The sequence below is a fragment of the Cyprinus carpio genome, chromosome A15 (assembly GCF_018340385.1).
Source record: "Cyprinus carpio isolate SPL01 chromosome A15, ASM1834038v1, whole genome shotgun sequence".
NCBI classification, from domain to species: Eukaryota; Metazoa; Chordata; class Actinopteri; order Cypriniformes; family Cyprinidae; genus Cyprinus; species Cyprinus carpio.
The window spans coordinates 12,422,945-12,445,507 of NC_056586.1; the positions used below are offsets into that span (position 1 = coordinate 12,422,945).

A 22,563-nucleotide genomic window follows, 5' to 3' on the forward strand; every position below is an offset into this window, starting at 1 on the left:
TGAAACAATTTCCATGTGCAAAAATTTCATCTCTTTACTTCATGGTACATAATCTCTAATAAGGCACTTTGACAGTGTACTTAAGCAATGGTTTATTCTCCCAACTTGGAGAAACATAAGGTCCTCTTTCATGAAAAAAAAAAAAAAACTGTGAAGAAGCCACCTACTATTACACACTATTTGCAGTTTATTTATGTATTGGAGAAAATGTCATCTGTGATCTACATAGTGTCAAAATGACAATCATGCACAATAAAAGGCACTAATATTGTGAAGAGAAGAACATTCAAATGCGTCCTTGTTCTTGCTCAAAAACATCATTATGAATCCCTTTGCTGCAAAGCAGTACATCGAGATGAAACTGTGTGTGAACTCCAAATAGAAAGGAAAAACAAGAAAAGTGTTAGATGCAAAGAATGCTGTGTCTCCCAAAGGATTCTGCCTATATCTTAATTACCCAGAGTCAGAGCTCTTCAACTGAAGCACAACACACAGCATTTTTCTTTCTTACTTCTCTTTCTAATTTTTATATATATATATATATATGCGTGTGTGTGTATACACGTGTGTGTGTGTGTGAGACGTGACATACAGCCAAGTATGATGACCCATACTCAGAATTCGTGCTCTGCATTTAACCCATCTAAAGTGCAAACACACATCAGTGAACACACACACATCGTGAACACACACCCGGAGCAGTGGGCAGCCATTTATGCTGCGGCGCCCGGGGAGCAGTTGGGGGTTCGGTGCCTTGCTCAAGGGCACCTCAGTCGTGGTATTGCCGGCCCGAGACTTGAACCCACAACCTTAAGGTTAGGAGTCAAACTCTCTAACCACTAGGCCACGACTTCCCCCTGTGTGTTTGTGTGTGTGTGTGTATTTCTGTCAGACAAATTGTTTGGAGTTGAGGCCAAATAATTCAACTTTAGTCTCATCTACCTCAGAAACTTCAAGGTACGTTTTGGCAAATCTCAGTCGTAACTGCATGTGGCCTATCTTCAGGAGTGGCTTTTTTCTTGTAACCCTCCCATACAAGCCACATTTGTGGAAAATGTGTGATATTGTCACATGCACACTCTTTGTCATAAATTCCTGCAACTGCTTCAGAGTTGCTGTAGACCTCTTGGTAGCCTTTCTGACCAGTTTCCTCCAGGCTCTTTCATCCAGATTGGAGCGATGTCCTGATTCAGGGAGGGTCTGTGTTATACCTTCCACTTCTTAATAATAGACTTCACTGTGCTGATAGTTTGCTTCAGTTGCACTACCAAGGACTGAAATGCTCCAGCAAAGCTCTTTTCATGCTGGGCTAATCAAAATGACCACAGCTGATCACAGCTGAAAGTCAAATGGCTTTGTGTGCCATTGAGAAGGTGATTAGTTATACCTGATTGAGTTTACAAGTCATTTTTAGAAGGGGGTGATCCTTTTCCCAACTCAGTGATTCTGTCTACATTTTTTTTTCCTGACATGTTGGTCTTATATCTTTCACTTGGGTGTTATAAGTTGCAGTAAATACAGCTGGATTAAAAAAAGTGTCTGTCTTCATTTCAGGCTGCAAAATAACAAAATGTTATTATTTTAAAGCAGGGTGACTCTTTTCTATACCCACTGTGTGTGTGTATATATATAAACAAACAAAATGGGAATACAGTTTCTGTTGTTCTCTGTGATGTTTGTAGACTTGCACTAAACAAACTCATTTAAATTCAACACCCGGTGGTGTGTAAATGGAGTTCTGCTCATTTTGTGAAAGTGTCTGAGGCGGGTTATTGGTGTTATGCATTCCCTGCAACTAGTTTTATGGCAAAGCTTCTTTTCAATGTCATGAAATGACATAGGAGAACATATATCCCTGGCAGTGCACTTTCAAGGTAACTGCTAATAAAAGCATGAGATATTTAAAAGCTCCTATATTGAGTTCCTAATGCCAGTTTATCAAGAACGAGTTCTGTACAGAGCACAGAAATTACATGAAAAAAAGAAACAACACAAAAAATTCAACCGCATATAATAAATACAGATTGTTAGCAATATCTGAAAATCAATTAAGCAGAATGTGCATTAACAGCACACTTAATGAGTACGTAATGTTGTAGTTACACGGGGAAAAGGGAAAAAAATGGAATAGAACCGTTATGGTGATGAATGTTCAGATTAAAACAGCCATTAATGATTTTTGTATTTATACTTGCGTCTTATTTTTCTCTGACAAATAGAAGTCAGAAACAAATGCCTTGTAATAAAATCTTTCAAATGTGAGAATCATGAATAAGCCACGGCGCAATTAGTACAGAAACTGGTAAACAAACTGTGTAAGGAATCAGTGTCAGTCTAGACAGGTGAAATTAAAGCAATGGAGGCACAGCAGGTGTCAGCCACATGAAATTCTCACTCTTGTCTCAGAGCCAGACTTTCACCATCTGGTAACACTGCAGCTTATTCTGGTCCAAATGAAATAGGACGTTAATCTTCAAAATAAAACTTTACATATGCATTTCCTTGGTTTATTGCTTCTTTTATTTGCAAGTCGCTTTGGATACAAGCACTATCCTGAATGCCTCACAATCCTGCTGCCTTCAGTGCCATCAATGTCGAGTTGCTCTCTTCAGTTAGAAAGCGACACTGCAGGTGATCTCAACTCATTAGAAAACAGAAGAGCACTTTCTATTCTTGTGTCTTTCTTTTTATGACTCACATATGCACAGACACACACACATACAGTAGAATGAGCGGCCTGTTCAATGGCAAACGCAGGGAAGTCATTACAGAAGTTTAGCACACACGCATAGTGAATCATCTCTGAATGATGGCACTTAAAATCATTAAGCAGTAATGCCAAGGCCCTTGCTTTTGTCATCTCAGCATGCTGAACCCAGAGTAAGAGCCGTTGACGGATAGCGCCCACGCATCCACTTCATCAAACTAGCATTTTTAACAGAACTTCACCTCAATAATCCAGTTAAATCTGAAGGCGTTTATTCAACACCTTCTTTTGATGGTAAAAAAATGACACTGTTACAGACAGACGCATGTTATTACTCAGATAAATCACAGGATTTGGGTTAAGATTAAATCAATCCTGGAGCTTTGCAGTCATGATGTTTGGAATTAACATTATCGATAGCAGTGATTTCCAAAGCATTTTATACAGGCCTAATATGAATTACAGGAAACATAATGAGTGAAGAGAAGAAGAACAGCTTTCGGCAATTAAACAATTATTTTTAGGGCCAGCAACAATTGAGTTTTACACGCAGTAATGCAAAACAGAAATATTAACCTTGTAAAACACTTAATAAATGTTGATTTGAGCGATTGTGGAGCGCTGAATCAATAGCACAGTCTCTTTCTGTCTTCATTTCATGGCCTGTGATGATTATTACAATGTTTGTAATAATCATCACAGGCCAGTGACTATTAGTGTCAATACAAGTCATTTAGGAGCAATGGTGCTGATGTCCAAGCTCTAGCTGATTCATTAGGATCTGCACACTATTTAAAGATCAAAAGCAGCAGACCGTGTTACCCAGGGTCTTGTACTCTTGATAATTACAGTTCTATTTGGGTTTCCTGCTAAGCAAAGGTCAACATGGGTGACTGTTGACAACAGTTTACCTAAAAAAGGACTTGGCTTCTTTCAGACTAAGATTGCAAAATATGCCTTATGCAGGTTCATTAATAGTACAGTGGTTAAGTGAATAATTTCAGAATTTTTTTTTTTTTTTTAATTTTGTTTTTGGTTTTTGTGGTTTTGTGGTTATTGAGTTGCCAGTCAAAACTCTTGTTTTATCTGGATTACAGCACAGTGGACTTACCTTTTCACCAAGTGCTCTGAGACTGTCCAAGAAGCGCTGCCAGAAGTCTTTGAAAAGGGGCGGTCAATTTTCTTCAGACTATCCTTTGTGCTGGCATCAATGCTGACATAAAGTTGTGTAACGGGCACAAGGCTCCTATAGATAGAGAAAAAGAGTTGGGGGGATAATTAACTTAGCATTGTATAAAGAGAGTATTGCTTTTTAACATATTAACAAATCTGAAGAACATTGAGTGTATAAGCACCAGGATTTAAACCATTTTTGGCCAGCCAGAGCAAGAGGCTCTATTGTATCATATTCTTTGTTACTGTTCATGTGTACAACACAATAAAGCAGCACACAACAGAGTGATTGAGTTTTTGAGATGAAAACTGGAATTAAGCCAAGAGTAGGAAATGTGTACGTTCAGACAATGTACCGTACCAACTGCAAGAGCTGCATTAGCCAAATAAAAGACTTATTTACTGGGTTCAGCTCACCCTATCATCATTTTAGTAAAGACATTGTAATTCTAATTAGTGAATGTCAGTGTCTACAGTGTAAATGTTGCCGGCCACTATGCAGTAAGGCAAGGTATCTGAGTGATAAGTGATGGGCAGAATCCTCCTTGTGGTTTCCCTATGGGCAAGCAAGCAAGTCAATACAACTACTAGTTTTCAAAACAGACAAGCTGACATGCTGAACCTGTGTTTCATTCAAACATTGGAGTCATCCTAAAAACATCTTGAAGAGTGGATTTAAATACATTCTCAGAAAATCTCAGCAGGCAGATGATAACCTCCTCGTGTTCTGATTCTTAGCTATTTTTGTACTCCTAAATCTCAACAAGGCTTTAGACAGTCTGCCACAATATTTTCCAGATATTAGCATTTAACATCACTGATACTGCTCTCCTCTGGTTAATATCCTACATTAATGAAAGGCATTAATTCCTACCGATACCCATATCAAGTCCTGCTCCCATTGCTCATGGTGTACCCCCAGGGCTCAGTTCTGGGCCCCTTCCTTTTTTTAATTTACATAAATAATTTGATGGCATGCACTTTGTGCTCCCATTGCTTTTTGTGTATCCCCAGGGCTCAGTTCTGGGCCCCTTCCATGAACCACCTTGTCAAACATCTTTTCTCCACCTCCTTGCACAACAATATCTAGATTACTTGATTCAACTTCTTTCCTGCTCTGCCCATTTATTAAAGGTCACCTATTATGCAAAATTCACTTTTATATGGTGTTTCAACATAAATGTATGTTGGCAGTGTGTACACCAGCCTATAAAAATAAAAATCTACCCACTCTTTTATAATCCACATAAATCATAAGCAGTGTCTATCTCAGACATCACTTTGTACAGACACCCACGACTGTTGACGGACAGTGTCCTATTAGCATAGATCCCATTGAGTGACAAGCATTAATCAAGCCCTGAGGTTCCCCCACGCCTTACTTTGGGCCTACATGTATTACAAATGGTGAACTTTGTGTCTTCTTCACTCACAGTGAAGAACTTCTATGATGACGACATGTTTACATGCAGATCTAAGCATAAGTGTGACGTCAAAATGGACCGGCTCGGAATCAGCAGATGACGGGCCGGTCACTGGTCCAGGCCGATCATGCAAAATATCTGCTAACTCCAGTTCCTGGCCAGTCGATATTTTGAGCTGAATCTTAACAGACACATTTTGGGGACACCTGAGAGTTGTATTACATTTTGTAAAAAGGGGCATAATAGGTCCTTTCTTCACACCTTTAAAACCTAATTAAAAATCTTAATTTTACTCAGGGTTATTCCAGCTTTTGTATTCTTACTTTATCTAGTTTTTGGTAAATGGTTTACATTTGTTCCAGTTGTTCAGTGTCATGCATTGTGAAGAATCCTAAAATTAGTGAAAAGTGCTAAGGCAAAAAACAATACTTATTATTACGCAAAAATACTGTAAATATTCTGTTCTAAAATCTAAGAGGAAATGTTTTAGAACTGTACTGCAGATTAAAAAAAAATAATAATAATTACTTTGTTTGAATGAAAATGGAAGAATATAAGTGCTCTCTTGCCCTGCACATTCAAGTCTGTCTACACTATGTTAAAATTAAAGCATATAAATAAAACTAAAAAAGAAAACACCATTTAAATAATATACTGTAAGTATCACAAGCTCTTTAAATATATAAACCAATCAAGAGCATTGAAATAAGTCTCAGCATCACTGGTTATTTTGAGTTGTTAGTGTGAGGTTTGTGCCTGTGAACCATTTCATCCTTTCCTCCTTAAAAGAACGCAATAAAAAAATTACCATACTGATATGAGTAAGTCACAGGTCTAGGATCTCATTATAACAGCATATAAGAAAGCAGGGAAAGCTCAGTGATGGGACCCACAATGAATACAATTTTTTTCCTCTGTTGGTTTGTTTATCACGCAGAAAAGGCCTGCTTCAGCAGAGAAGCGTGTCGAAGCTTTCAGCTAGGAGATACACAACGACAATTGACAAGTGTTTCTCACTTCCTCAGCACACTGCCAACATGATATTCCAAGCAGCTGAGGTGACGTCCCCTCACCCTCAGATAACCTGCCTGATCTGTGAAAGGTTTCGGCGTGCAGCAGTCGGGAGAATGAGGTGAGGATGTATTTTCCATTAAGCTGGGGAGCTGCAAGAGTGAGAGAGCTAAAATCTTTTTGGCTGCTCCTGAAAACTCATGAATTTAGCACAATCCGGTGGAATTGGAAGAGCTGTGAGTCAAAGAAGCTGCGATTTGCAATTCAGTGCATGATTATGGCTTATCACTCTAGTTACAGCCCAAGTGGGACTTCAAAGACTGAGGGAAAAACTTCAAGCTGGAGGATGTTCAGCTGTTAGAACTACTGCAGATATACAGAGAACAAATGCATACAAAAACGGGCTTAGTCTGTAGGCACCAGATCAGAATCATTTAATCATACATGACAAGATACATAACAAAAATTTGATCATCATAGACACTGAAAGGAATGTGTGCCCACTATATTAAGATTAGTGGATGACTGACGTGATTTTTTAGTAGCCGATTCAGCATTTAGTCCCCAAGCTGAACAATTTGGCCCACATTACCTAAAGCCTTTAAATCCCACCTGATCTCCTCAGGGAACTGGGCGTTGGTGACCAGGAAGCTGGATATGTTCTGCTGGTGAAGGAGTCGAAGGAAGGAGTTGATGTCAGGATACATGATGGGTTCGCCCAGCAGAGACAGAGCACAGTGCTTCACGGTGAGGCCCTCTTCAAAGCGCTCGGGACGCACTCCTGGAACACCTGTCATGTGACACACACCAAATGGTTAAAAAATGTTCAGGGATAAGATTGCGATGGCATTTGTTAAAGCTAAAGTGTGTAGTTTCTTCCCAACTAGGACCACGGGCAGAATTGCAAAGATAAGTTTTTCAAACTCTCCTCAAACCTGCCATTGACCAAGTAGACAATCCCACACCCAGTAGAGTGTGTTGTTTCACCCAATTGGAGGGTGATGTGGTGTTATTATAATACAACAAAACTCACCTCTTTACTACCTCACTACAAAATTACCTAGCTAGACACAACTGTTTCCAGAAACTGTAGTAACATCATTCTTCCTGTGTTTTAGCAGTCTTGCCAAAAATAAAACAACAACAAAAAACAAAAGGCGATTAACAAACTGTATTCTAATCAGACTGTCAATAATAATAAAAGATTTAATCTGTCAAAGAACTAACAAGTTGCAAGTTGTAATAGCCACTCTACATTTTGCTTCATCTTTTTTGCTCGTTTAGGAGTCTGGCCCCAATGTTGTGCTCTGTACCCTCTGCACAGCATTTTTCCTGGCATTTCATCCACTCTGTGTTCACTTGTTAGTGCGTTTGTTTACTCAGCCCTGGGTCATTATGGCTTACTTCTGCTACATGGAGCAGTGATGTCACTGCTAAATGTCAACTGCGCCACCAAGCCAGAAAGGATGGTGAGACCAATACGACTGTGCGGAGGTGGTACACACACAAACTTGCACACACACACACACATCTGGCACTAACTCTGGAACAAACCTACAGTAGTCTCCATCAGGGCCCTCTGGCACAGATGCATCACAATTGCTAATCTTTGGACCAAAAAATATGTACTGTTCTATAAAAACATTCCCGGTCAATTTTTCTCTAAACTCAAAAGAAAAAAGACACTCGATGGGAACAATATTAGATTTCTGAAAAATAAAATAGTAGGCTGTGAGTAATGTTCATTTTCGGAAATACAAAAGTTTGACATCTGGACTGAAAACAGATGATCAAAGACAGATGTCTTGAGTTTTGAACAGCAGAAACTTTCATTCGCGAACAATAAAATCTAATCAAACCGACTTTGGGACTGTGCCACCCCACCTAATACCATTCCCAGCAGATATCATCAGAAAACTCCCTTTCTTAGCTGCAGATCTGTTTTGTAGCCATCTACTACTGTAGACGAAAAAAAAAAACACATCAAGCAGTCTCCAAACCACCCCACATTCTGGAGTATGAAGGTAGTGCGGTAAAACAAAACCAGTGATGTTAATGAGTTGCTACAAATGCTAAGAAAAAGCATAAAAGGATTCAGTTCCCATCTTAAGATCCTTGAAAACTCATCGTGTGTGACTTCTGAAAGTCTGATCCAGATGTCTGCCAAAGTACTTGAACTTTGGATCTGACAGTGAAATCACAACCCATTATGAGCTGACGTCACCTGATTGTTGAGATGAGAAATGAGAGACAGGAATGTGTTTCGTCCCAACAGGCACATTTTGGAGGGAAAAGGAAATTCGCTGGCATTAGATTGTTTTATGACACAATATTGGAATGTCGTTGCAAAAATAGTCCTAAGTGTGGAGGACATCATTTTCTGCCATGACTTACCTAAATCACAAAAATTTGCCATCAATTCAGAAATGATTTCCCTTGGCAGTAACATTTGACTTGATAAAAGCAGCATGATTCAGTCCACTGTTTAATTTACTAATTTGTCATTTAGCTGGTGTTTTTATCCAAAGCAACTTACACTTAGTGAGAGTTTGGGAATTGGCTCACTATCAATTTATGAGCTTGAATTGAAAACAAATTGGTCACAGGATATTCTGTATTATTGCAATTAAAACTACACTTACAGCATATGATTTTTTACAAATTTAACTTTTCTCTCCTTGAACTCAAATGACAATTCTGTAGTCTGTTTGCAGTTCAGAAACTGAATTGAAGTTTTAATTTTTTTTAAATTCTGAATGGCATACAATCCTGCATACAGTCCACCCTTTAGTTTTGGCCTTTAGTTTTGATGACCATTTGATTAATATCATGGGATTGAACCTAAAAGCTTTCAGTTAAAGGGATAGTTCACCCAAAAATCAAAATTATGTCATTAATGACTCACCCTCATGTCGTTCCAAACCCATGAGACCTCCGTTCATCTTCGGAACACAGTATAAGATATTTTAGATTTAGTCCGAGAGCTTTCTGTCCCTCCATTGAGAATGTATGTACGGTATACTGTCCACCGTCCAGAAAGGTAATAAAAACATCTTCAAAGTAGTCCCATGTGACATCAGAGGGTCGTTAGAATTTTTTGAAGCATCGAAAATACACTTTGGTCCAAAAATATCAAAAACTACGACTTTATTCAGCATTGACTTCTCTCCCGGGTCTGTTATGAGCGCGTTTACAGCACATCCGGTTCGCGAACGAATCACTCGATGTAACCGGATCTTCTTGAACCAGTTCACCAAATCGAACTGAATCGTTTGAAACGGTTCGCGTCAACAATAAGCATTAATCCACAAATGACTTAAGCTGTTAACTTTTTTAACATGGCTGACACTCCCTCTGAGTTCAAATAAACCAATATCCCGGAGTAATTCATTTACTCAAACAGTACACTGACTGAAACGAGCCAGATAACGAACGAAACATTGACTCGTTCTCGAGTCAAGAACCGTTTCTGTCGGACGCGTGTGATTCGAGAACCGAGGAGATGATGATACTGCGCATGCGTGAAGCAGACTGACACACAGCGCGTCTGAACTGAATTGGTTCTTTTGGTGATTGATTCTGAACCGATTCTGTGCTAATGTTATGAGCGCGGGTAAACCGAAGGCTTGAATCAAGGCCATCATCGCCAATGAAGTCATTACGTCGAGCGCAAAAGAACTGGTGAACCGTTTTTGGCAACCGGTTTATTGAATCAAACTGTCCGAAAGAACCGGTTCGTGGAAAAGAACAGCACTTCCCATCACTACCGGTGATCCGAAAACCGATGCAACCGGTTCTTGACTCGAGAACGAGTCAATGTTTCGTTCGTTTATCTGGCTCGGGTTCAGTCAGTGTACTGTTTGAGTAAAATGAATTACTCCGGGATATTGGTTTATTTGAACTCAGAGGGAGTGTCAGCCATGTTAAAAAAAGTTAACAGCTTAAGTCATTTGTGGATTAATGCTTATTGTTGACGCGAACCGTTTTCAAACGATTCAGTTCGATTTTGGTGAACTGGTTCAAGAAGATCCGATTACATCGAGTGATTCGTTCGCGAACCGGATGTGCTGTGAACGTGCTCATAACAGACCCCGGGAGAGAAGTCAATGTTGAATAAAGTAGTAGTTTTTGATATTTTTGAACCAAATGTATTTTCGATGCTTCAAAAAAATTCTAACGGACCCTCTGATGTCACATGGGACTACTTTGAAGATGTTTTTTTACCTTTCTGGACGTGGACAGTATACCGTACATAACATTCTCAATGGAGGAAACAGAAAGCTCTCGGGACTAAATCTAAAATATCTTATACTGTTGTTCCGAAGATGAACGGAGGTCTCACGGGTTTGGAACGACATGAGGGTGAGTCATTAATGACATAATTTTGATTTTTGGGTGAACTATCCCTTTAACAGCCCAGAACCCACCACACCACCCCAAAACATAAACTTCATGAAGGAATAAGTCAACTTTTGTGCAGTCTGTGATTGGACTACATTTTCTTTTTACATCAGATTTCAGCATTGATCATCAACTGTTATATCACCCAGAGAGTTTGCAAAATGTACTAAATTAGTGATGAAGATGCATAAGGCAATGCAACGGGAAATTTAACTTCAGTTATGGTAGCTGACGGTCAAAATAAATAAGCAGCGTTGTGAAATTTTTTTAATGCTGCAATCACAGATATTTCCTATTCATATGGAATTAGATTTTTCAGAGGATGCCAGAGTTGGAAGAAAAACATTATATAATCTGATCAATTATATTTTTCAGACGTTGTTTGAGAAAAAAACACAGACAGAATTAATTAAGACAGGATCTATGAAACACCAATTATCCAGAAAGGAAAATTAATTTAATCTAAATATGGCTAAAAAAAAACTTTACCAACTGTATGCTCTCCATCAACTAGAATATTTTTTTTTTTTATTAAAACTAAATACATTAAAAAATAAATGATAAAATAAAAATGATTTTAAAAAATCTGTGTCCCCTCAAAACGTCTGTATGGTGCAATGAGAACAATTCGCATAATGCTGTAGCACCTATGGTGCAGCACAAGAAATAAAACTCTCATACGTTGCGTTACAAGTGAAGTCTCAGCGAGATGCCCTTTCCATCTGATCTCAGCCTGTCAAACTGATCCAGCAACAAACCTCATCCCCTTAATGCTGCTGAAAGCTGATGGATCCACTACTGATCTGATGCTGCAGATGCTGAAGAAAGTGACAGGGTGCAAATGAATAAATTAGACCCAGTCAAACTGCACTTAGAGCCTGTCCTGTTACTGCCTTCTGCAAACCGTAGTGACAGCTAAATATACCCCAGTGTCTGTTGGACAATCTCTGAAACCGGGAGGGTGTTCAGAGTGTAGAGACGTCAACACAGTGTTATGTCACACAATGTTTGAACAGCTTCCAACTGGATTTGTGCTTCTGGGGAAAAAGGATTTGAATATATTTGGCTATATTTATATCCCACCAGACAAACAAAACAAAACTGGTTATTTCTGTACAATTACAGCGTAAAGGCCTATTAAAAGCATGTGAGAATATTCTGCTATAAACAAATATATTCTACCTAAGTTTTTGGCACAACAAGATTTCCGAAGCATACTTTTATTTCACTTGCACACCAAAGAACAAACAGACCAGAATATCCACATTGGATTTGATGCACAAATACCTTTCATGCAATTTGTTTCCATCAAATTTCGTGTGCAATAGAAAGTAGACTGTGGTCAATAAGTGTATCTAGTAATGAACCAACCCTTTCAATCCACTGGTGTTTGTTTGAAGGTGGCAGAAGAGGTCAGCTGAAGGTAATGGACAATGACGCTCCGGGGAGTCCTTACCTCTGAACTGGCAAATCATGTTCCTGTGGTTCTCCACAGCCGCCTGAATGATCTTCTCTGCCGGGTCCATTTTGGCCACTCTCTCCACTGGGCCTGCACAGAGAATTCAGAGAGGACATCCTGTCAGCAAGTCTCACAGATTCAGTCCCTGACCACAGATCTGGCAAATCATGTTCCTGTGGTTCTCCACAGCCGCCTGAATGATCTTCTCAGATTCAGCTCTCACATCACATGAAAGGGCACAAACGCCCGGCAACAGGGCCTTACTTCCGTCCCCTGCCACAAATAGCAACAGGAGCAGAGACAACGCTGAATGTGGCACCATATCCCTTCATTTCACCAGAGGTACAGCCAAAATCTATTATGAGTATGAACAAAACAACATTTTCAAAATCGACTAGTCAGTGGGTTGTCTGAACAGCTAGCCCACGAGCAGGTTTTTTTCCATTCTGTTTTTAGTTGAAAGCTTAAAGGGATAGTTCACCCAAAAATGAAAATTCTGTCATTTACTCACCCTTATGTTGTACTTACCCCTGTAGAAGTTTCTTGTGTTGAAACCAAAAGATGATATTTTGAAGAATGCTTGTTTCCAAACATTTGTCCACTGACTTCAGTTATAGTTTTTTTGGCTACCGGCAACTGTTTGTTTCCCAACATTCTTCAAAATATCTTCTTTTGTGTTCAACAGGAGAAAGAAACTCATACATGTTTGGAGCAACTTGAGGGTGAGTAAATGATGACAATTTTCATTTTTGGGTGAACTATCCCTTTAATTATATAGTTAAGAAAATAATGACAACTAACCACCTAAAAAAATGTAAACCTCAGGCAATTGTGATTTCCAAAAAAAAAAAAAAAAAAAGGAAGAGGAAAAATTAAATAATCTTACTAATCTAGCCATTGTGACCCATTTCTATTTAAAAAAAAAAAAAAAAAGGAAAATTAGAAAAATAAAATATTTGAGTGAGTGAAAATACTCATTAAAAAAAAATTACATTTTAAATATTTAATAATATTTAAAATTATAATATGCGTATGCTTAGGGAATCAAAACACCGTAAAACATTAACACTGATGACATCATTAACAATCAACAGGCTTGATCTTTTTCCCCTCCTGCCTTTGTCAAGATGGGCTTCTGGGCTGAAGAGCCAATGTTTGAGATGGGTTTAAAAGCTTTTCCTCTAATGTCTTTGCTCAGTTTCATGCGACACAACCTAAAAGATCCAACCCATCCACATGAAGAGGCCTCTTCAGACTCATCATTTTGAGTGCCACTTTAACCAAATTACTCCCCTTACACAAAGTTCAATATTTCCATCACATTCTCTGAAAGCTGAGGACTAAACGACTTTCGCATTTTGAAACTTCTTCAGCATATTTATTTGCATTATGTCATTAACTGTGTGGCATTTAAGGATACGCGCAGCATGTGGCAATGAAACGGATGGAAAATTTGATTAGCGCAACGCTCTGAGTCACAGCGGCATGACACAAAACACAACCCACGATGCCAACAACTAGATCCGATACACCGCTTATACACAAGGGCTTAAAAATAGAGCTCAGTGACCGTCTCAAGACGATGAGTTTTCTTCATTAAGCCCCATAATGCCACAAAATCAGCTGATTCAATGAGAAAATTGGATGTGAAATGACAGATTCACTCAGCAACAGGATCAAAGCGCTCACTGAGACGCCTTCAATCTGCTGCATTAATCTGATAGCGCAGCTGAAACTACAGACACAGAAGTTAGATTTTGTGCATCGGAGGCTGTCCCAGTATGTCCTGTCCTAGAGCAGGAGACAGTGTCCTGTTAGTTTATGGGTGGATGTGTGTGTCACGCTCACGGTTATGTTCCTAAATCAAGTCCATCTCAGTCAGCGAGCAGCTTTCAGCTGTGCTGCAGTGTAAGGGTCACTCGTGGTGGAAATCATCCCAGATCCACTCTTCAGAGGAGGTGCGCTGATGCTCTTTGACAGCCCCCCTCCCCAACACACATAAAAGCTCACTGCCAGTGACAGCAATATTGAATGCTACCTTCTATCCACAAATGTCACTGTGAATCATCACTGCTGCATCTACCTTTGCACTTCCAGTTCATTCAGATGGACATCACAGCTGTTTGCTCGGGCATCTTTCAAATCACAGGCTGATTTTTTTGAAGTAAAGATTTAAGACTTTTTAAGATTTTTTTAGTTATTCACCAATCATTTAATACTTTGGTTCAGGGTTTGTTCAAACCCTAAATATGAGCAATATACAGTACCCCCTACTTCATATTTGCTGAATGAAATCCAATACTTGTTTTTTTACTAATTTTGGGATGCTAATTACAAAAATGGTGCATGTTCTGTTATAGGATCTCACACTTTCTCACAAAAAATTAAGCATTTTGTAGGATTTTTGCTTTTGACAAACATTTGTAAGGTGAAGTTTTGTTTTATCCATTAATCGCTAAAACTGCCATAAAGGCAAAATTTTTTCGAACTATTTGTTCAATTCTCAGCCCATTTTCACTCGTATGAATGATTCTGAAGACATTATTTCACGCCTAATCCTGATTTCAAGGTCAGAATTATAGGAAGAAAATGCAAACATGATCCAGATGTTTTCTGCTGTATGTATCAGTGGTTGTTTTACTACATACAAAAATATGAATATGAGAAAATTACAGATTTTGTGAAAACGTATATTAGTAAAGTTGTGTTTATTTAAAGTTCTTTGTCATTTAATTAAGCATTTTTTCATTTAATCAGATTTTTTTGTCATTAAAACATTTTTTGAAAAAAAAAATCATAACTGATTCATTATTTTCATAATTGTACTAAAGCTGATGTATATAAATGTAAAAGTTGTCATTATTATTCTGTGAAAAATTGTACATGATGGAAAGCTTTTTTTTTTTAATTCAGCACCATGAAATGAGGCATTAATAGGTCAAAATCATATTTGCAAATCAATAAAAAATTTTTTTAAAAAAATGTCAAGATGCAGGACTGTGTAACACATTGATTTATTATTATTTTATTATTATTAGTATTTATTAGGAGAATATCATGGGATAAATACATTTTTTTAATTAATAAAAAAAAACTACCTCCAGCAGAAAACACATTTGTTGGCACAGGCCAGGCTCGGCGTGGTCTCCATACAGCGGTGTGATTCAATCCCATAGAAGGTGTGTTTATAGCAGCCTCCTCTCCCTCTCAGCATTGACTAACAAAAGAAAGGCAGCATTTGTTTCATTTATACAAAGACAAAACTGTTCCTGTCAGGAAACATTGTGCTGCTGTGAAAAAAAAAAAAAAAAAAAACTTGCTAAAGAGCCTTGACAACAAGATTAATTGGAGGAAACAACCTACCTTGGTCCAACGACACAGTTTTACCCCAGAGTGACTTCCTATTAGTTTGTACCCTACAGACAAAAAGAAAAAAAAGAAATAAAGATGGAAATAATGCATTTATGTAGAGATTAGCAAGTTTTCAGAGTAGTGATCGAGCTACATAACCTCAAATGCTAAAATACTGGTTAATATTTTAAATGGCAGCAGCTACCGGATTGGTCACCAACATGTTTGAGTTTACAGGTGGATAATTTCACTAATATGGTTGGCCTATTGTCAGAAAAAAAAAAAAAATTATTGCTTTATTTTTTTATTATTTTTCAAATTGTTTAACATAATTTTTTATGATTTTCATGTCATAGTCGAAAACAGATAAGATACCAATAATATAAATATATAGTACTAAAGGATATAGTTTATATGCCACAAATAAATTCAGGCATCACAGTGTTATAATGTACAGTAAGAAAGATAGAAATATTGATAATATCCAGGATCATGTGACCCCGAAGACTGCAGTAATAATGCTGAAAATTCAGCTTTGCATCACAGAAATAAATTATATTATATACATATATTAAAATAAAAAACAGTTATTTTTAACTGCAATAATATTTTACAATTTTACTGTTTTTACTGTATTGGTGAGCAGAAGAGACTTTTAAAAACATTTTAAAAAATTAAATAAAAATCATACTAACCCCAAACATTTACATTTTTAAAAATATATGTTCCTTTAAAAAAATCAACAATATTTTCTAATACAATATGTGCATTAATGCAAACATAACATGGAATGCAGAATTATTATTTTTTTGCATAATTTGTACTATGTGAACATTAGAGCATTACTCCAAAACCCTTACAAAGCTGCAACCTAAATGCTTCACAAATAATTATCTTCTTAGTCACAACCAAGAGCTCATTAATATGACCAATTATCATAACAGACATCACTTACATAAAGGGTACAGTACAATAGCTTAAAAACAGCTGTATTTAACACATTTAGTGTCAGAGGGGGTGTAGAAGGTGATGTACTGTACTTTAATGAAATAAAGAGCCTGAAAAATAAAGTGCATTTATAATGTACACAATATACTAGCACAGAGACAGGCCTATATTTTCAATTTTACAGTCTGCTCAGGATCTTTAACCTCAAGCAGGAGAAATGAAGGAAATTTTGCTACAAAGCCCCTCAATACATCCAAGCAGGCTGGAAGGCCAAATGTGCTTAAGTCTGAGCATTTCCAGTTAAGCACTTTTCTAACCGTACCAGGTCCACCACAACCTCATTCTCCCACAACTGCCCTGCGTCCCTCTTGGGGAATCCAACACAATTTAGACTTAAATCCATGTGTAAAGGCCATCACAGGGGCAGCCATCACTCTTATGGCAGTCTTCATAAAACCACAGAAATATAAAGGCATAGCTCTGTGCTGAAAGGGCTGGCAGAGTTCACATCACAGCTAAACAACACTTTCACACAAGAACTATTTTTGTCCTTTTGGGAGCTATATAAATCTCCATCGACCTTTGTCGTGTGGATAAAAACAGTTTGTGTTTAATGAAAGAAATTAAAAATAACGGGGTTAGTAAACAATGTAAATTTTCATTTTTGGTGAATTATTCCTCTCTTTTTCTCTTCCAGAATTTGTCTCCTCATGCATGAAGGAGTGTAAGCAGTAAGAAAAGCAGCAAGAGTAAAGCTCCATACTAATGATCCCAATCTAGAGTCTCTCTCCCCTGTTCATTAGCTAAACTCCACATCAAACACGTCTTGTCTTTTATGTCTGCAAATAGCGCGCAGGGGCTGAAGAGGTGTTCTCTCGTCTCTGTCTGAAGAACAGCATCTGTTTGGACAGAGCCGGGTTCAGAGAGTAGGTTTGCTCTCAGCTGTGTAAAGGCAGCAGAAGGATTCCCTGTGGTGGTTCATTCTGAATGTACTGTGCATGTCAGGAAACTTTAAATAACTCTGAAAGCAAAGCAAAATGAGCTGATGAGGAACAGCACCAAAACAGAACTTGACAAGATCAGTGGCGCACTGCTGTGGGATGACTTTAGTTTCATTACTGCAGGTTTTCATTTCAAGCTGTTATTTATAATATAAGGTAGGTGACTGAAGAGGAATGTCAAGGCTTAATAAAACTTCCTCCAGACTCAATCTACTCCGACCAAACACATTTGTCAGCTTTTTCTGCGCTAGCTGCTGTATTTCCTCTGCTGTTATTTAAAGGAAGTGACTTCTTTTAGAGGTCCTCAGCTCTTTCCTTCATTCATCTTTAAATCATTGCTAATAAAGCCGGAGGGAATCATTTTAGTTTATCATCAAAAGAGCAAAAATAACAGCGTGTGAGAGGAGGTTACCAGTCGGTCACCCTCAGGAAATTAGTGTTATACAATCTCCCATCAGAATCTTCTCTAGACTGCAGGCAAGATCAGCTAAATTACACACACGTGTTTGTGCGTTCACAATTCACAACTCAACCAACAACAAGAAACTGCCAGGAGGACACTCCAGTTAGGGTGAATCTTAAAGAAATATCTAAGTTGTATGCCAGGAGGACACTCCAGTTAGGGTGAATTGCATCGGCATAAAAGCTTAAGATGCGATGCATCGATTTAAATAAGCGTGCATCGAATACAGTTGGCATTTGTATTGCGATGCATCGTTTCTAACATATCTGCGTCGGTATTACTATTTATTAAAGCGACCAATATTTTGTTATGTAACTTTTAGATTGATTTCTCCTTTCTGAACTGTTGCGAAAGCGCGTTCTCTCATCACCACTGCAGCTGCTACGTGATTATGACGTATCACAAACAACACTACGGAGACCGAGAGGTGTCCTCCTGAGAGTTACCACCTAGAACGGATTAACATGGCAGACTCGGAACTCTGGCAAGTTACAGAACATTTCTTTATTGTTTATCCCTGAGCAGCAATCTTAAATTGTTTCACCTGTTAAAATGTGAGAGCTGTTTAAATAACTAGAGACAAGACAGGAAAAGAATGTCTGTTGTTATTTAATCGTTTGGTTTTGTAGAAAAACTAATCTTTTGTTTGTGAAAGAGCCATGTGTAAAAAGTCAGATGGCACTTAAAATACTTTAACATAAGATTTCTGTCGGAACTGAAATAAATAAAAAAATAATATCTACATATTGAATAGCACAGCATATTATTTTTCTCCATTGCATCGTATTACACTGAATCACATCGTGTTGAATCGAATCGAAATCGTATCGCACCGCATCGTAAAAGCAGGGAATCGTATCGCATCGCATCGGTAGCTGCCTATATGTATCTTTAATGTATCGCATCGTTGGCTATGCATCGAGATGTGTATCGCATCGGCCTCAGTTATGGAGATGCACATCCCTAATAGAACTCAACCAACAACAAGAAACTGCCAGGAGGACACTCCAGTTAGGGTGAATCTTAAAGAAATATATAACTTTTTTTTTCACTATGAGAAAAGAAAAAAATAACGAAAGATACACACTTTTTTAACTTTATAAACTGTTTTAACAAAATGAAAAAAAGAGGAAATTAAGTAATATTAAGAAATTAATTAAATTACTTTCAAACTATTTTCACTCTGAAATTACTAATAAATAATTACAAAGAAAACACTGAATTAAATGTGAAATTTTGACATAAAAAGGCTGAAATTGTATATTCTTGTAAAGCGTACTGCAATAATCTTTGTTTTATGTACTTATTAACTTTGAAAACATTTTTTATGTAATATGTAAATAATATGATTCAAGACCCGTCCTCTTCATTTCAGGGTTTTAATCATCCTGACAGAGTTTATTTTGTGATAAGGACAAGACATTTATTATCTTCTTGTAAGAAACGATGAGCCAATAACTATTTTCATGTTCTAGCTGATAACTGATAAATGGACTATATAAAATTTATGCAATAAAAATAAAACAATAACTACAATAAATTAAAAAAAAAATGCTAGTGAATTTAAACACCACAACATAATATGAAAATTGTATATTCATTTTGAGATTTTATAACATTACATTTAACAGTGTTACTAAATTGTTGGTTTTTTTAAACTAGGTGAGCACTACATTTGCTGTTATCTACATGCAAAAGTGCGGGAAATGATAATCTAACACTGACTGATACCGATCGTAAAATATAATGATACTGACATACAGACATCCCTAATTGATATTATGAAGAGAAATGAAGCTAGCAAAAAAGTCTGACCGCAAAATGCTGAGACTGACCAATTAGAATGAAATTTAAGCTATAATAAAAATTTCTTATCTGACTGGTAGTACACACACAACCTCGGTGGACATGTGAGAGCAGCCCAGCCTCTGTTGTGCGGTGTGTGTATGTAGCTGGAGGCAGGCTGTGCTAATGAAAGGTGTGGAGTGAGAAACTCAAGGGAACTCCGGCAGCAGGAGAGGAGTAATTGGGCTTTGCTGCATCATTAAGCTCAGTTAGGCACAGTCACACTATCAGAGGCTCCATCAGAAACCAGACGACGAGAGTGAAATTTGTAGCACACAACAGGAGAAGGGATCCAGCGCTGTAGCCAGTTTTTTTTTAATAACAAATGTGAGATACTGCTTTCAGAAAGGAAAAACTGTCAAAAGTGTGAGAAATAGTCATCTTTGAAAACTAGGTTTACTATAATGCGGCTGACACTCTGCCAGCACAGAGGACCTAATTACCAGCAGGGCCTTGCCATCCGGTTTTTTGAGAGATGAAAAAATAGAGACGTATTTAATTAAAGCAGCTGGGAAAGCAGGAAACGACTGTCCATCATCAGGGAAATGGGACATAACAGTAATCAGTGAGGGGCTTGTGTAACTAGTGTGCTTCAACTAACACAGAAGCTAATTTCAAGCGAGGTGTCGAACTTTGCAAAGCTAGCTTCATTTTAAATTGAAAGAGATGGGGGTTTTATAAGTGGTGCATTTCTGTTACAATTAAGGTTAAGGATCTAAAGTTTGGGTAAGACTTTTTTGTCTCTTTTCCTCACCAAGGCAGCATTTATTTGATGAAATCTACAGTAAAAACAGCAATATCGCAGAATATTATTATAATTCAAAATAAATGTTTTCTATTTGGATGTATTTAAAACATTTATTTATTCCTGTGATGCAAAGCTGAATTTTCAGCATCATTAATCCAGTCTTAAAGGGATACTCCACCCCAAAATGAAAATTTTGTCATTAATCACTTACCCCCATGTCGTTCCAAACCAGTAAAAGCTTCGTTCGTCTTCGGAACACACTTTAAGATATTTTGGATGAAAACCGGGAGGCTTGAAACTGTCCCATAGACTTCCAAGATCCTTAAAGGTATGAAAGACATCGTCAGAATAATCCGTCTGCCATCAGTGATTCAACCGTAACATTATGAAGCGACGCGAACACTTTTTGTAAGCGAAGAAAACAAAAATAACGACTTTATTCAACAATTCCTTTGTCAGCAGTCTCCTCTGTGTCTCTCCATATCACTGTATGCTGTGTATACTCTTCTGTATCAGCCGCGCCACAAGGATGTGCTGTTTTCTTTCAAATCAAAGCTAAATACATATAGAAACAAAGCTAAATACACGCGCGGCTGACAGAGAAGAGCATACACAGCATACGGTGATATGGACAGAGACAGAGGAGACTGTTGACAAAGGAATTGTTGAATAAAGTTGTTACTTTTGTTTCCTTTGCTTACAAAAAGTTTTCTCGTCACTTCATAATTTTACGGTTGAACGATTGATGGCAGACGGATTATTCTGACGATGTCTTTCATACTTTTATGGACCTTGACACTGTTATTTACTTGGCAGTCTATGGGACAGTCACAAGCCTCCTGGTTTTCATCCAAAATATTTTAAATTGTGTTCCGAAGACAAACAAAGCTTTTACGGGTTTGGAATGACATGGGGGTAAGTTATTAATGACAAACTTTTCATTTTGGGGTGGAGTATCCCTTTAAGTGTCACATGAGCTTTCCGAAATCATTCTAATATGCTACTGAAAAAAAAAAACATTTATTATTATCAATGTTGAAAACAGTTGTGCTGCCTAATAATTGTATGATTTTTTTCATGGATAGATGAATAGAAAGAACAGCATTTATTTGAAATAGAAATCTTTTGTATCATTATAAATGTCTCTACTCTCTCATCACAGATCAATGTAATGCATCTTTGATGATTTTTTATTTTTTTTTTAAAGAAAGGTAGCGTAATATATGATAAAACATCCAAAATCTTTATATTATAAGTGTGGTTTAAATCAGAAATAGCAACAATGAAATTAGATGCACAAAGTGAAAATCTCAATAAACCTTTTACACAGAAAACAGTTCTGCAAGCCTTAAGCTACAAACAAAAACTCATACTAGGTACCAAACAACAAACAGGAACAGGAAATGGCGGCACTGCAAACACACACACACACACACACACACACATTCAAAACAACCTAACATTATAGAGGTGAGTATTTTATGGAAATATTGCATGAAAACCACTCACATTTTCTTGAGAAAAAATAGTTGCAAATAAAACACAAACCGCAAAATGCACAAGGACATTCAAATTTATGAAAAGAAAAATGAAAAACTGTATGCATTTGCGCAGATACCCATTGTATAACAAATTTCATTTCGGTCACAGGCATCTTTCTTTGCGTGAGTGAATAACACAGGCGGGTGAAGGCCGTGCTGTACCTTGTTTAGTCAGAGCATCTCTCAAGGCTGGAGTGATCATCTCTCTCTGCTCCTCCTCTGACTCGCTCTTCCTCACTCCATTCTGCTTTGACAGCTTCACCCTCTGAGAGTCCTCTTCATCTCCCTCCATCCTCTGCAGCACATACAAACACAAAGAAAAAAAAAAGACACGAAACCAGCCACATAAATAATATTTATTCTATTAAAATAATAATATTCATAAATAACTGAAGTGATTATTTTTAAATTCAGTTCACTTACAGTACAGACCAAAAGTTTGGAAACATTACTATTTTTAATGTTTTTGAAAGAAGTTTCTTCTGCTCATC

At 37.5% G+C, this 22,563-nt stretch overlaps 1 protein-coding gene across 1 annotated transcript in view; it reads right to left on the reverse strand.

Annotated features, from left to right (window-relative positions):
* LOC122147693 overlaps positions 1 to 22,363 on the reverse strand; it is a 43,077-nt gene extending 20,714 nt beyond the window's left edge. The window contains exons 1-5 of the mRNA XM_042771056.1: positions 22,235 to 22,363; positions 15,539 to 15,591; positions 15,274 to 15,392; positions 6,928 to 7,105; positions 3,819 to 3,953 (exon numbers count right to left, since the gene is read on the reverse strand). Coding sequence (XP_042626990.1) covers positions 3,819 to 3,953; positions 6,928 to 7,105; positions 15,274 to 15,349 — 389 coding nt within the window. The 5' untranslated portion in view covers positions 15,350 to 15,392; positions 15,539 to 15,591; positions 22,235 to 22,363. The remainder of the gene's footprint in view (positions 1 to 3,818; positions 3,954 to 6,927; positions 7,106 to 15,273; positions 15,393 to 15,538; positions 15,592 to 22,234) is intronic.
* Between the last annotated feature and the right edge of the window lie 200 nt (positions 22,364 to 22,563).